The sequence below is a fragment of the Salminus brasiliensis genome, chromosome 4 (assembly GCF_030463535.1).
Source record: "Salminus brasiliensis chromosome 4, fSalBra1.hap2, whole genome shotgun sequence".
Taxonomy (NCBI): Eukaryota; Metazoa; Chordata; class Actinopteri; order Characiformes; family Bryconidae; genus Salminus; species Salminus brasiliensis.
The window spans coordinates 19,455,413-19,469,846 of NC_132881.1; the positions used below are offsets into that span (position 1 = coordinate 19,455,413).

A 14,434-nucleotide genomic window follows, 5' to 3' on the forward strand; every position below is an offset into this window, starting at 1 on the left:
TACATTAATATTAATTTACTTTATAAAGTATACTTGGGAAACATACTTGAACAAGTTAACTTAATAAAATGAACTTTAAGGATATTTTGTTGGTTAGGGATGTCTATCATGATAAAACAATGATGCGTATTGAAAAGCTGAAATGTCCTTTGTTATCCTATAAATAGAATTCTCTCTCTCTCTCTCTCTCTCTCTCTCTCTCTCTCTGTCTTTAGGCAGTCAGGGTTCTGCAGATGCTGGGCAGTCTGGAAGCCTGGCTAGAGGCAGTAGAGCTGTCCATTAAGCAGGTGTCTTTGGCAGGGGATCCTGAGTCAGTGAGTGTGGCCGAGCAAGAGAGCACTTTGCTGGAAAGGGAACTGGAATCACACGGCCTGGAGCTTCACAACCTTAGGCTGGAGGTGGAGGCCCTCTGCAGCCAGAGACACCTCCACGCCCCACTACTCCACACACGTATGGAAGTGGTGGAAAAAAAGTGTGTAACTCTGAAAAGAACTGTATTCAAGCTGTTATGGAAGTTAATCAATAAGTTTATTATTAAGTTTGTTTGTTTTTGGCAACTTGTCAGTGTGTCATATTTTGCACCATGCAGAGGGGATGCCATTATGCATGCAAGTTAGCAGGCTGCAAAAAGTAAATGGAAGAAAAACAAAATATTATTATAAATATATCATATATATATATATACACTAGATAGCTACATGTACACCCACACACACTTTGCAAATGTCCAAATGTTTAGGCTAATGTTGTCTAATGTTGTAGAGCACATTGTTTTTATTAGGGGGGGGGGGCTTCCTTTTTGCCACGGGCACCCTTAAATTAGTGGTCTGAAAGAAACTGTTATGTAATAATATCTTAAATCTTAGATTTAAAAGATTTAAAAAGATGTAAAAAGTAGATGAAGACATAAAAAACTGGAATAACACTGATTCCGTTTTAGATTTGTCACATCTTGCTATTGCTTCTTAGCTTCAGCAGAGTTCAGAATGCACTGACACAGCAGAGCTCTGAGCTAAAGGATACACGCATGCTAACAGAGTTTCTAGAGAGAGTGGAGCTGGAGGAGAGCCATTACAACACTCTGGGCCAGGTATGATCCAACATACAATACACTGTCATCAAATATAAACATGTTATTTCAGTCTAATGTGATGTTTGCCTAATTTAAGGATAATGTTAATGTTGTTATGATTATATTTCAAGTATGGTTACATTTTGGCTGGAAACTCTTTTTCTCTGACATGCTTTGTTGTGTAGCCTCTGAAGAGTGATCTGGACTGTGAACCATCTCTGCTGCCTCTGTCGGGGAGTGCAGATAGTGAGCTTGTGGAGTGTCTGGTAGACCCTGTGGAGGAGCTAAAAGAGGCGGTGGAAATGCTCAATGACACAGCACGAGAAAGAGGCCGCTCCCAATTACATGACCAAAGCATTAGGGAACTCCTTAGCAGGGTAAACAAGAATAATAGAAGTTCATGGAGGGACAAAGGGCAAAAAGGCACCAGCAGAACTGTAGTGCTTAGATTTAAAAGCGCAAAAGAAATTAACAAACAGGGAGGAAAATCAATTAACTGATTCATATAAATAAAATAAGGAAATGGCATAATGTGCTAGCATCCAGTTTGTTTCTCTTTAGATAGCAGGGGTGGGTTTACCTTCAATAACTAAAGTACTGTGTAAACCCCTTAATCAAAGTACTTCAGCAACCTAAAGCCAGAGGCTGCTCAATCCACTCGCTCAATTGTCATTCATATGGAGGAAATTACAAATATAATTGTGATTTGCTGAACAAATCTAAAATTATACAGCATATCCTAAATAATAAGAACAACTATTATTATTGTTGTTGTTGTTATTATTGTCAAGTCCAGTCAAGTGGGTTTTTATTGTCATTTTAACTGTATACAGAGTACACAGTGAAACAAAACAACGTTCCTCCAGGACCATGGTGCAACACCATGCAGCAAATAAGAAGCTTCTGTGAGCTTCCCAAAATCTTGGTAAATAATGAACAAAATATTGAAGACAGTGGTTTTTTTTTTAAGGCTTATTTACCGAAGGTGACTTATTTACACCAACAACACATATAATTTGACCAAGGGTACCCTGACATTACACTGAAATGCCAAAAGTCATTAGACAGTAACTAGTATTGTGTAGAACCCCCTCTAGCCTGGTGAAATGCAGCAACTTTATGTGGCAGTCTATCCACAAATGAATATGAATACACACCATACCAGTATGGAACCACCACCAGCCTGCACAGCTTGCTGAATTGAATCTGGAAGTGATTTCTGATAAAGCTTTCTGCCTGTTTAAACGGACAATTCTAGTCAGATGCTGCCGGTTACTAACATTAAGCACACGCAGACGTATTTCCGATAAATATGTGACAAAATTGGATTCAGTTCAATTCACTATGGTTCAGTGCATACAGAACACAAGTGCAACACAGTAGTGTTGTTCCTTAAATGTATTTGTTAGTATATTAATTAGATATCAATATACCTTTTTTTACACACACACACACACATATATATATATATATATATATATATATATATATATATATATATATATATATATATATGTATGATCAATAAATATATATAATATATATATAATACAGTATACATTGATATGCCAAAAGTCATTGGATAGCCGTACGTAAATTGATCATGATGTGGCAAACACCTGTATAAGATGTAAGGTTGTTTTGTAAGGTTGAACACTGGCCAGCAATCTCATGGCAAGGTGACATACAAGTTAGAGCAAGGCATGATAGTGGGTGCCAGATGGATGTGACATTCCATTTCTGAAGATTTGGGCAGACATTAAACATTTCTTGATCCATAGTGTCACATACAGTGAGGAAAATAAGTATTTGAACACCCTGCGACTTTGCAAGTTCTCACACTTAGAAATCATGGAGGGGTCTGAAATTTTCATCTTAGGTGCATGTCCACTGTGAGAGACATAATCAAAAGAAATCCGGAAATCACAATGTATGATTTTTAAATAATGTTTTTGTGTGTTACTGCTGCAAATAAGTATTTGAACACCTGTGAAATTCAATGTTAATATTTGGTACAGTGGCCTTTGTTTGCAATTACAGAGGTCAAACATTTCCTGTAGTTTTTCACCAGGTTTGCACACACTGCAGCAGGGATTTTGGCCTATTCCTCCACACAGATCCACACAGATCAGCCAGGTTTCTGGGCTGTCACTGAGAAACACGGAGTTTGAGCTCCCTCCAAAGATTTTCTATAGGGTTTAGGTCTGGAGACTGGCTAGGCCACTTCAGAACCTTGATATGCTTCTTATGGAGCCACTCCATGATTATCCTGGCTGTGTGCTTTGGGTCATTGTCATGTTGAAAGACCCAGCCACGACCCATCTTCAGTGCTCTAACTGAGGGAAGGAGGTTGTTCCCCAAAATCTCACATTACATGGCCCGGTCATCCTCTCCTTAATACACAGTGCACTTGTCCTGTCCAATGTGCAGAAAAACACCCCCAAAGCATGATGCTTCTACCCCCATGCTTCACAGTAGGGATGGTGTTTTTGGGATGGTACTCATCATTCTTCGTCCTCCAAACACGGCGAGTGGAATTAAGACCAAAAAGTTCTATTTTGGTCTCATCTGACCACAGAACTTTCTCCCATGACTCCTCTGGATCATCCAAATGGTCATGGGCAAACTTGAGACGGGCCTGGACGTGTGCTGATTTAAGCAGGGGAACCCTCCGTGCCATGCATGACTTTAAACTATGACGTCTCAGTGTATTACCCACAGTAACCTTGGAAACAGTGGTGCCAGCTCTCTTCAGGTCATTGACCAGCTCCTCCCGTGTAGTTCTGGGCTGATTCCTCACCTTTCTTAGGATCATTGATACGCCACAAGGTGAGATCTTGCATGGAGCCCCAGTCCGAGGGAGAGCTTCTTCCATTTTCTAATAATTGCTCCAACAGTTGATCTTTTTTCACCAAGCTGCTTGGCAATTGCCCTGCAGCCCTTTCCAGCCTTGTGGAGGTCTACAATTTTGTCTCTGGTGTCTTTGGACAGCTCTTTGGTCTTAGCCATGTTAGTAGTTAGAGTCTTATTGATTGTGTGGGGTGGACAGGTGTCTGTATGCAGCTAACGACCTCAAACAGGTGCTTCTAATTTAGAATAATAAGTGGAGTGGAGATGGCCTTTTTAGAGGCGGACTAATAGGTCTTTGAGGGCCAGAATTTTTGCTGATTGGCAGGTGTTCAAATACTTATTTGCAGCAGTAACACACAAAAAAATTATTTAAAAATCATACATTGTGATTTCCGGATTTTTTTTAGATTATGTCTCTCACAGTGGACATGCACCTAAGATGAAAATTTCAGACCCCTCCATGGTTTCTAAGTGAGAGAACTTGCAAAGTCGCAGGGTGTTTAAATACTTATTTTCCTCACTGTATTCATCAGAAATACGTCTGCGTGTGCTTAATGTTAGTGACCGGCAGCATCTGGCTAGAATTGTCTGTTTAAACAGGCAAAAAGCTTTGTCAGAAATCACTTCCACATTCAATTCAGCAGGCTGAATTGAATTGAATACTGGTGTGTATTCATATTCATTTGTGGAATCCCTGCCACATAAAGTTGCAGCATTTCACCAGGCTAGAGGGGGTTCTACACAATACTAGGTACTGTCTAATGCCTTTTGGCATGTCAGTGTAATGTCAGGGTACCCTTGGTCAAATTATATGTGTTGTTGGTGTAAATAAGTCACCAAATAAGCCTTTCAAAAAAACACTGTCCCTCAATATTTTTTTTCATTATTTACCAAGATTTTGGGAAGCTCACAGAAGCTTCTCATTTGCTGCATGGTTGGAGATAATGGTGTTGCAGTTGTCATTTGAGAGATTAATTTGACAACTGTACTTCTGCTGTCAATATATTATGGGAAAGTAGATAGTTGTAAGTACTTTAACTAATTTAAAAGCCCAAATGAGAATCGTTAGTAAATTGTTACTATAATGGAAGCTTAAGTTATTGTGACTCTGGTCTTTTGGATAGTTGTTAGCTAAAACATCTCACCTGGTCTTTCTATTTCTTAGCATTCCACTATAGCGATGCAGGTGGAGCAGTGTCTCCAGCGTTGTGCAGAACTGGCCATAGACATCCTGGAAATGGAAAGCGAAATGGCTGTACGGTGTGAACCAGAACGGTGTGGTCTGGGCAGCCTACAGGAGCAGCAGGACCAGCTGGAGGTGAGGACAGGGGACTTCACGTATCAACATGTAATACATTCCAGGTTGCAAATAAATGTAAACTGAAGTAGCTCCTACCCCATAGCCCTCAGATAACATCTAATCAAATGGTGAATTGAATAAACTGCTGTACTTACAGCACCTGTTGAACAGAGTCTGATGAAAATAAGTGATTAAAAGTTGTTTTAAAGGCTTTTCCAGTGGAAAAGCAGCAGCACAAAACAATGCACTCTTGAATGCTTGGTCTAAATGCTTGGTCCAGAACCCGTCTTGTTTATAGTGATATAATAGTCTCTGGGTGTTGATGTAATGGATACAGCCTGACCTGCTCTCTGCCGTCTCCCATAATGACTCTACTTTGTTTTTTAAAGTCTGTTTCCTGTTTTGCTTTCTTGTTTGTTCTGTTTCCAGTTCCTCACATAATATGCTAGCCTGCCAGGCCCTTTCTTTGTTTAGAGAAAGTACATAAAGTCAACTGTAATGTATGGTCCATACAAAATCCATATTATACCCACAGAGGACATCACTATTTGTGAGAAGGTGTTTGGGTAGTTTTGTGTTTATGTATGAGTTTAGGCCTGATATATGTGTGTGTGAGAGTGAGAGAGGGGGGGGGGGGGGGGAGGTTAGGGTGGGACAGGGAGGTAGGAACTATTCAGTATGACTCATATTTGGGCAGCTTATGTGTATCACATGAACATTTTGGTTCTATAGCACTAGAAATGACCTAATCACTCATACTGAAATAGCCCCACTGTAATACTAAAGGCATTCACCAGTCTCTACACCCCAGGCTTATGTGAGAAACATTGTAGAGCATTTTTCCCATGAAGCCTGTAGCACCATTTATGAGCAATCTTGACATATGTAGCACATATGGTCCCTTTGCATAGAAGAAATCCTAAATATATAAAATGGATGTAGTGGTCAGTTATCAAATAGTAATGTGATCTGATTCTGATTTGTGAAATAAAGTTTCTTTGTTCAAAACTCTAAGCAGACGTTTTTTTCCCCCCCAGATGGACTATAATGCCTTGAAGGAGGAGATACAGGCCATGGAGAGTCTATCGGCTCGTCTGGCAGTTCTGTGCCCAGAGAGAGTGTTTGCCCTAAAGAATGAAGTTAAAGCCAGCCTGCAAGCATGGGAAGAACTTAGCAAAAGTATAGCTGATAACCAGAGCAGACTGCTGCAATTTGGCCACCTTCGGCATTTCTTTAGGAACTACTTGGAAATGATGTATGTCAAATCTAAAGCAATTTATTAGTACTTTATACATTTATTCATGCACTAGCATGGAATTTGTCACAAATTTGTTAATTGAAGAGAGCTTGTTTTATAGTACTATGAATGGAGTGTGAATGGAGGAAAAGATATTACCTCATATTAACCCTCTAAAGCCTGAACCATCAAATAATTGTTAGAAAATCCTAATTCTTTAAAACTGAATTGTTTGTGATCATCTGACCAAGAATTGAAAAGAAGAAATTAAATATCACTTTGCACATATACATAAATGTTATTTTGTATCATTTGTATAGGAACGTGTTGCTCACATCAGGTTTTTCTTAAACAAACTAAAACATATAAAACACAAAATTGTTTACCTTTCTACACTCTGAGGTGCCCATTAAATATTACTCAAGTAATTTCTTAAAATCTGAATGTATTTTACTAGGGCATGCAGTGCACGGACAATCCACCAGGGAACAGAAAATATGTATCTGATTGATTTTTCTTATTTATGTAATTCTGTAGACATTGTTTCAAAATATTTTGACAATTTTTATTTTTAGAGGTCAGAAAAACGAAAATATGATCAAATATGATACATTTGTCATTAAAGGGTTAATATATTCATTGTTTGTTTTTTGTTTTTTTACACATTTGCAGATCTTGGACAGAGGACACTCGTTCCCGCATATTCTCAGAGAGTGCTTTACATCAGGGCCAAGAGAGCCATAATTCCATTGCTGAACTTCTGGACCAGCAAATAGAAATCAAGTTCAAGGAATTTGATCTGCTTGCTGCTGCAGGGACGAAGCTCCTGAGTAAGGATCATCACTTGGCCAAGATGGTGAGCTTAGGATACTTCTAATACTAGTTATATTGCTCTGCAAATTATATTCTACTCAAATGGTATGATATCTACTGGTTATGAACTGTGTATTATCCCTGAAGATCAAAGAAAGGATGGAAGAGCTCAGGAGCATGCTAGGATGGATTCTAGTCCACTGGAGGGTCCAGAAGGACCAGTGGCTGAACATGAAGAGATCAGAGGAACCACATACCGAATCCATTTACTCTGAGGCTCTTGTTCCACTGGTACAGCTACAAATCTTATTTTAATGTGATAACTTGTAACATGGGAATGCCTTTTGATAAAGTATGTTCATTTTTTAGCTTGAGTCAGAGACCTCTACTGAAGACCAACTGAAGAGGACAGAAGGTTCTGCTACTATCCCTGGTCGTCTAGAAGATAGGATGCAGCTCGACAATGGGTATGAGGTTATGAAAAGCATCAGTCCCAAAGACAATAAGACCCAGCATGCCTTGGAAGAATCTGATTTACCTTACTTGGAGCTAAAAGAGCCCAATGCACCTTCACTTGGCGGCACAGTCAATCTTATTCTCAGCTTTAGTAATTCAGGGGACAATCAGCTGCAGTTACAGGAACCAGACCCTGTGAAAATTGTGGAATTCCCAGAGGTTGTGCACAGGGTAAGAATAATCACACACACACACACACACACACACACACACACACACAACAAAAAAAAACAAAAAAACAAAGAAATCACAGTAAATTACTCTGAATCACTTTGCATTACACTAAATGTGATTAAAATGTAATTTACAATGTTTACTAGAGTCTCTTATCCAGAGAGACAAACAGTCTAGTGATATAGTAAACTAATGTTTTGGGTAGTCTTGACTATATATTTATTGCTTTAGTGGTGCCATTGTTCTCCGAGTAGGGTTGTGTGTGAGGTGTTGTGTAGAGTGGTGTTTCTGTCCACTACACAGTGATGTCTACAATAGATACAAAGCAAATCTCCCTTCTTTGTTTCTGTGGGAATATGTTCTATAAATAAGAAACAAGAACAAGAAAGACAAGAAAGAACAAACCCATAGCTTTGTTGTTATGTAAATGAATTGTGTAGATTAATCTATACATCTATAAATAAATAATCAACCCTAGAGTCAACAAAGAAAGGTTCTAAAAGTCTGGATTCTTGTTATTGATCTTAAAACCTATATTCTCCTTCAATGCATCCTTCCGGGCACCATCACTGTCCCAACTACACACAAAAAACATCATTACCATATATTTGTTCATTTAAAACTAAATTGTCAGTACATAGTATTCTTTCTCTCCTTCTTTTTTGTTTTTACCTTCTTCAGCCTACCAAGCCTCATTTTTCTGTCTGTAAAAGCTTTTGGAAACACTGCCAGGGGCTTTTTGGTAGTTTAAAGCGAAAGAAAAAGGTTTATCAACCCAGTGCAGAAGAGGTAAATGCAGTTCTGGTCAGTGGCGCTGCATGAATGAGTAGTATATTGGTGTGTGTTCATGTGAGTGTGTTTAAGTGTATGCATGAGGATTTGCTGTGTCAGAGCCTGACTAACACTAAAATCATAAGGAGCCAAAACCATTTGATTCTCCTTTTTAACTTCTCTTCATTTTAATCAGATTCAGATACAAAACTTACATGAAGCTACTTTACAGTGTAGTAATGTTATTTAACACGAGATTTGGTCAATACAGTTCACCTTTCATAAGGTGTGTCTATCAGAATATCAGAAATAAAATGATCCCCTCAGAGATTAGTACACCAAATGAGTTATAACATAGAGAGATGGTATGAATAGAAGTGGGACTGGTTTATAAGTGGTTTCAAACAGGTATAATCATTCAATAAAAATATGCTTGAGAAAGTGATTCAAAACACTTCATTCAAGGCAGACCTGGCCCAATATGGGAGACAGAGACCAGATGAAGAAAATTTCTCCAAAGCAAATATAAAGCCCCATTTCAAAGCTCAAATCACAAGCTATCTAAAAATACTTTTTTGGGGAGGTCTAAAATCATGTGCATGTTTTCGGGCGGGTTCAAACTAGATTTTTCATTGCGCTATTAGGGTGTGGAGTGTAGATTTGGTCAGTAGCAAAAACTGTCTTGGGAATTAAGCAAGTACTGTAAACAAGCTTATGAGAAAATGGCTGGTCACTGTTAAATTTTATGCCTTTAATCATGTTTCCACCAGCCATTTTTAGTCATTTTTAGATTAGATTAGAGAAACATCTGAAATACTAAATTATTTGGACATGGATATCAGCTTTTAGCTTGCAGCAGTGACGGCTAACAAGGCCCCAAAGGCCTTCGTGCATAAACACACACTGATTACATAAATCATGACTGATTAGTAAATCAAGAAGTCTCAAACCAATGTCCCAGGTCTTACTATCATTCAAATTACTTATGTAAACTAGCTCTAGTCAACTAAGCAGAGTACTGATGTAAATATTAGTTGGTAGTTATGTAATGATGAATGAAAATAACTTAACAATAAACAGCTGTACAAACAACAGAATACTGGAACTTTCAACTATTAAAGACATTTTCAACTATTATATAAGCCTCTTTTGGGACTGATGTAAAATAAACAATTCTGTCCATGGTGGCAGGATGTGACCTCACCCTCACATCCCATGAAAGGCTAATATTTCAATGGGTTACAAAAGGGATTCTTGAGGAATGCGCAGTGAACTCTCTTGCAGACCTCCTAAATACACTGTATGATTTATGGTCTGAAGCTGCCGCAGCAACACAAAATTAGTCACACAGGTGAAAGGTTGAGCCATTACAGCTGAGTATGACGTCATGTTGTAGAGCAGGGGGATTTTTTTCTTCTTCAAGTCTTGTAGAAAAAAAAAAAACAGACATGTTCCTTTTTCTTTTCTGTACTCTTTCTAGCAGATGCAGACTGTAGATATTTAGCATTTAGTGTCAAACTGAAGTTTTAGTTTCTCACAGTGTAATGTTTTAATTATTTCAGTTCAGTCTCTACAATAATGCAAATCAGTAACAAATGTGCAAATGAATATCACTTTGGTTTTTGTTAGCTGAGCTAGCATGAGACTACACCTACTTGTAGCTTACTCATTTAGTTTAAATATGTAAACACCCTAAAGACATTACATATCTATTTTTCTGTTTACTTGCCATTTGTTATGAAAAATTGTCATGATATTTTAACATTCTGATTAATACAATACAGGCAGAAAATAATAATTAAAAGTTACTTTTCGTAAAATGCTGATGCATGCGTGATAATGGCCTTATGCATGGGCCCAACAGTTGGTGTGTCAGAAAAAGTAGCACTCATGAAATCTTAAACATAATCCTCTCCTTTAATTTTAGGTAAGTACATACTTGCAAGTTAAGGACACCGTCCAAGCAGTAACCCCGGTGTATGAGAATATGACGCTGCATCAACTACATAGTATGATGCACAACTCCTCCTGCTTCTCTCCCTGTGCATCTCTGTGCTCCTCGACCTCCTCCTCTTCCTCTCGTGAGGTGGACAGCACCTCTGTTGACTTACTTCTTAGGAACAACAGCAACTCTATATTTACCAGCTTGAGGAGGAAAAGCAAGAAGAGAAAGAAGAAAAAAGATATTTGCGGGCACACTGTACAAAGAATCATGCAAGTGGAACCTTTGGAGGAGGCATGTTGTCTTCCAGCGTATGAGCCTGACACATACAGCATGCATACCTGGCCCCTAAAGGAGAAGAAAAAGAGAAAGAGTGAGAGGAAGTCTGAAAACAAAGAGACTCAGCTCCTGGACTATGTGAAGAACTCCTTGGTGAAAGACATTGATGCAGAAAGTGTGAAAAGATTGAATTCTCCTAATTTACACACTGTATTGGAGCAATCTTCCACTGCCACCAGTGGTCATGTGAAGAACCACTGCAGGTTCCTCTCATTAGGTTCTGTGCTGAGTTTTGACTTGCCCAAAGACATGAGCCACATTCCTTCAATTCAAGAGATCATCACCATTGGCCCAGCTGATTCCAGGAAAACAGCACTCCGAGACAAGGATAGTCAATTAGAGGATTCTATAGCTCTAAGCACCTTCAAACTTGCTCACTCACAAACAACACACAAACATGATGAGTTTAAACACACACTTTCAGGGAAAAAAACACTCAAGACTGACTCTCAAGACTGTGCAAAAATTCATATAGATTCTACCGTAGTTTCTCCAAAGGAGTTTCCTTCAGGTCCTTCTCCAGTTGATGACAATTTATTTAAGGAAAGTCAAAACTCATTTCTCAGCAATCTAACCAGTTTCCAAATGAAGTGCATCCCTGGGATCAGCAGTTTTCATGAGGAAGAAAGCCTCGAGTGGGATCGAATGGAATCTCACCTAAGGGGCAATGATTACCAGCCTGTTGACCGTCCTACTTTAATCAAGGAAAATCCAGACCAGAATAAAGAGAGTATTTCAGTGCCAAATTTTTGCCTGACTTCTGATACATCAGAGAATCACATATGCCCCAGTGTCCACACTGTGATCCATAAAGCTAAGGCTACATGCTCTCAACCAAAAGGAGAGAGTCCTCTGGCTACACAGAGCCATGCTTTGCACACAGTCTTAACCTTCAAAGCCAATGAAAGAGAAGACTCAGTGGACTCTGGCCACTCAAGCTCTGGGAGCTTCAAGCTATGCACAGAGATCCCATATTTGGATACCTCAGAAAACCCAGGGCCGAGAAGAACTGTGGAAAAATTATTTCCTCTAGAAGTAGAAGAGTCTCACACAAACTTGGACTGTCTGAATGTAGAGCCCACTAATTCACTTGTAGATGACCCTGTCCACATTGATCACCAACAGTTTGAGCAGGAAGAGGAGGAGCTGGAGGATATTTGGAACCAGACTAATGGCTATCGCCAGAGCATTTGCTCAGATATCATGTACCAAGGCATCCACAATAAAACCAGCAGCACTTCTTCAGAGCAGCAGAGGGAGCCCTCACCTAAAGAACAAGCAGTACTTGTCAGGAAAATGATGACTGCTTCTGCACCCAATCTCCTAGTAGCTGAGTTCAGACTTCCATCCTGCATTCATAATCCCACAGATCATAGGAAAGACTGGAACCTGAAAGAGGAGGTTCATATTTTGTCTAGGGAAGACAGAAGGTCCTGGGTTGCAGTTCCTCAGCAGGAGCAGTTTTCTAAAGAGTCAGTGTTGATTAATGAAACAGCATCAGAACCTGTGAAACTGCCAGAGCTTCGGGATCAAAAATATATCTACCAATATAGAGAAGAGGAGGAGGAGGAGGAGGAGGAGGAAGAGGAAGAAAATGAGGGTGATAAAGTGGGCATAAAGGTGAGGGATGCAAGCTGTCATTATGATAAGTTTGGAATATAAGCATAAATAAGACCGTACACAAGTGCTATTCAAAAACATTTCTTCATAGCTATTTCCAGTACATTATAGTTGACTCTAACTATTGATGACCTTTTGGACTTTCTGAAGTCTATAACATAAGTGTTATTTCCCCTTTTTACAGGAAAAGTCCATGAGTCTTTTGTCTGTTCTTATGGATCTAAAGGGGGTTGCCACGGAGGTAAACCCCAACGCCAGAGTACAGACCACCACTAGCCCTGAGGTAAGACTTAAGACTGCATGCTTGTATTGTTAAGATGTTGTGTTATGACATGCTTGGGTCACACATTTCCTTGCTCTGACATTATTTATACCAAGCATGTCAATAATAACATAATAAATATTGTGTGTCTAGAAGTAGCTCATACAGTATTGACCTATGGTGTTGTTTCAAAACTATGTTCTGTTTTTAAACTCTAAAAGTAGTCTGCTAGTTGCATTGATTGCAAGTTTAAATGATGCCAAGTTTTAAAAAAATCAAGAATAAAGTTTTAAGTTTGTTGATTTTGGATTTCCTACTCTGTCCATTCTAGAGCAGGAGGCAGGAATTTCCGTCTATGGAGGGCACACTAGAGAGGAAACACAAACTGCTGCTGGGAGGTAGGCGGGTGAGTCATTTAACTACACATGCACACACCAATATCGCATGTAAAATGTACATTTAAAAAAAGAAAACGTCTTATCTAGGCAGTAATTGTCTACTAACTGGTAAATACTGGTATTAGAATAAATACAGATAACATTCATTCAAAACTTTTTACGTGTCATTGTGTGCCATTTCCAAAGCTCTCCTCAATGGGGCATAGTCTAGTTAGTATAGTATAGTATAGTTATCATCTGACACCTGTTTACATGCCTTTGTTTTAATGTGATTATGTATATCTTAGTTTATCGTATTTGTTTGTTAATCATCTTGTTGTTAATTGTAGTATCTTATGGTCCTTATAGGCACCGAGCAGGGCATGGAGCTCATACCATGCTGTCCTGTACAGACAAACACTGTGTTTTTACCAAAACAGACAAGACACAATAAAGGTATGCAAGAAAAGTCTGCTTTATCTTTGCAGCACTGCTGTTCATTATTACTGCCAAATAAGCAAAGTAATTTGAAAATCAGTTACAATTATTTTATGTGTGTATTTTCCCAGAGCTCTGTGACAAGCCTGCCTTTGAACCTAATTGGTGCAGAATGTAGCCCAGCACCAGAATACACCAAGAAACCACATTGTTTCAGTCTAAGGTCAGAGGAGATATTGTTAAACTATTTATAGAGATGTTGCAACTGACATTTCAGATGACCTTAGTAGTATCTGACTGATAATTTATGTACAATGCTTTATTCTTAGGTTATGTGATGGATCAGAGTACCTTCTAAGTGCTTCCTCTCTTTTCCTGATGAAGAAATGGATTTTGAGAATCCAAGCAAATGCTGGTAAACCAATTTGTTATTATATTATATTAATGAATTGAATTAACATGAAATGAAGCGTCCATGATTAGTCTTCTGTCATGTTTACAGAATCTAGTGAGTCTGAAGGTAAAATAACATCAGGCGGGTCTACGGCACAGGCCACTTTTCCCAAAGGCTCCTCGTTTTCTGCTGGTTGTCAGTGCAGAGTTACATGCCAGTGCTTTACAAAGGGAGATAGTTACTTAGTTCTCCCTAGCCACAGTCATTCGCTTAGCTCTGGCAGAGCAAAAGAGATGGTTGTCTTAGCCAGCGATGGCCCACACACCTCT

General features: G+C 39.0%; 1 protein-coding gene across 8 annotated transcripts in view; it reads left to right on the top strand.

The window, feature by feature from the left end:
- The window catches only part of mymx (myomixer), a 30,259-nt gene that overhangs the window by 13,853 nt on the left and 1,972 nt on the right, over positions 1–14,434 (top strand). For 4 of the 8 annotated variants that reach the window (XM_072677549.1, XM_072677550.1, XM_072677553.1 and 1 more), the window contains 15 exons: positions 216–472; positions 970–1,090; positions 1,258–1,449; positions 5,088–5,240; positions 6,260–6,477; positions 7,132–7,315; positions 7,420–7,563; positions 7,642–7,959; positions 8,644–8,766; positions 10,661–12,634; positions 12,819–12,917; positions 13,228–13,302; positions 13,643–13,729; positions 13,843–13,934; positions 14,041–14,126. In XM_072677549.1, coding sequence (XP_072533650.1) covers positions 216–472; positions 970–1,090; positions 1,258–1,449; positions 5,088–5,240; positions 6,260–6,477; positions 7,132–7,315; positions 7,420–7,563; positions 7,642–7,959; positions 8,644–8,766; positions 10,661–12,634; positions 12,819–12,917; positions 13,228–13,302; positions 13,643–13,729; positions 13,843–13,934; positions 14,041–14,126 — 4,123 coding nt within the window. Of the gene's footprint in view, positions 1–215; positions 473–969; positions 1,091–1,257; positions 1,450–5,087; positions 5,241–6,259; positions 6,478–7,131; positions 7,316–7,419; positions 7,564–7,641; positions 7,960–8,643; positions 8,767–10,660; positions 12,635–12,818; positions 12,918–13,227; positions 13,303–13,642; positions 13,730–13,842; positions 13,935–14,040; positions 14,127–14,434 lie in introns of those variants that run through there. The other 4 variants (XM_072677552.1, XM_072677554.1, XM_072677555.1 and 1 more) reach the window with 4 other exon arrangements.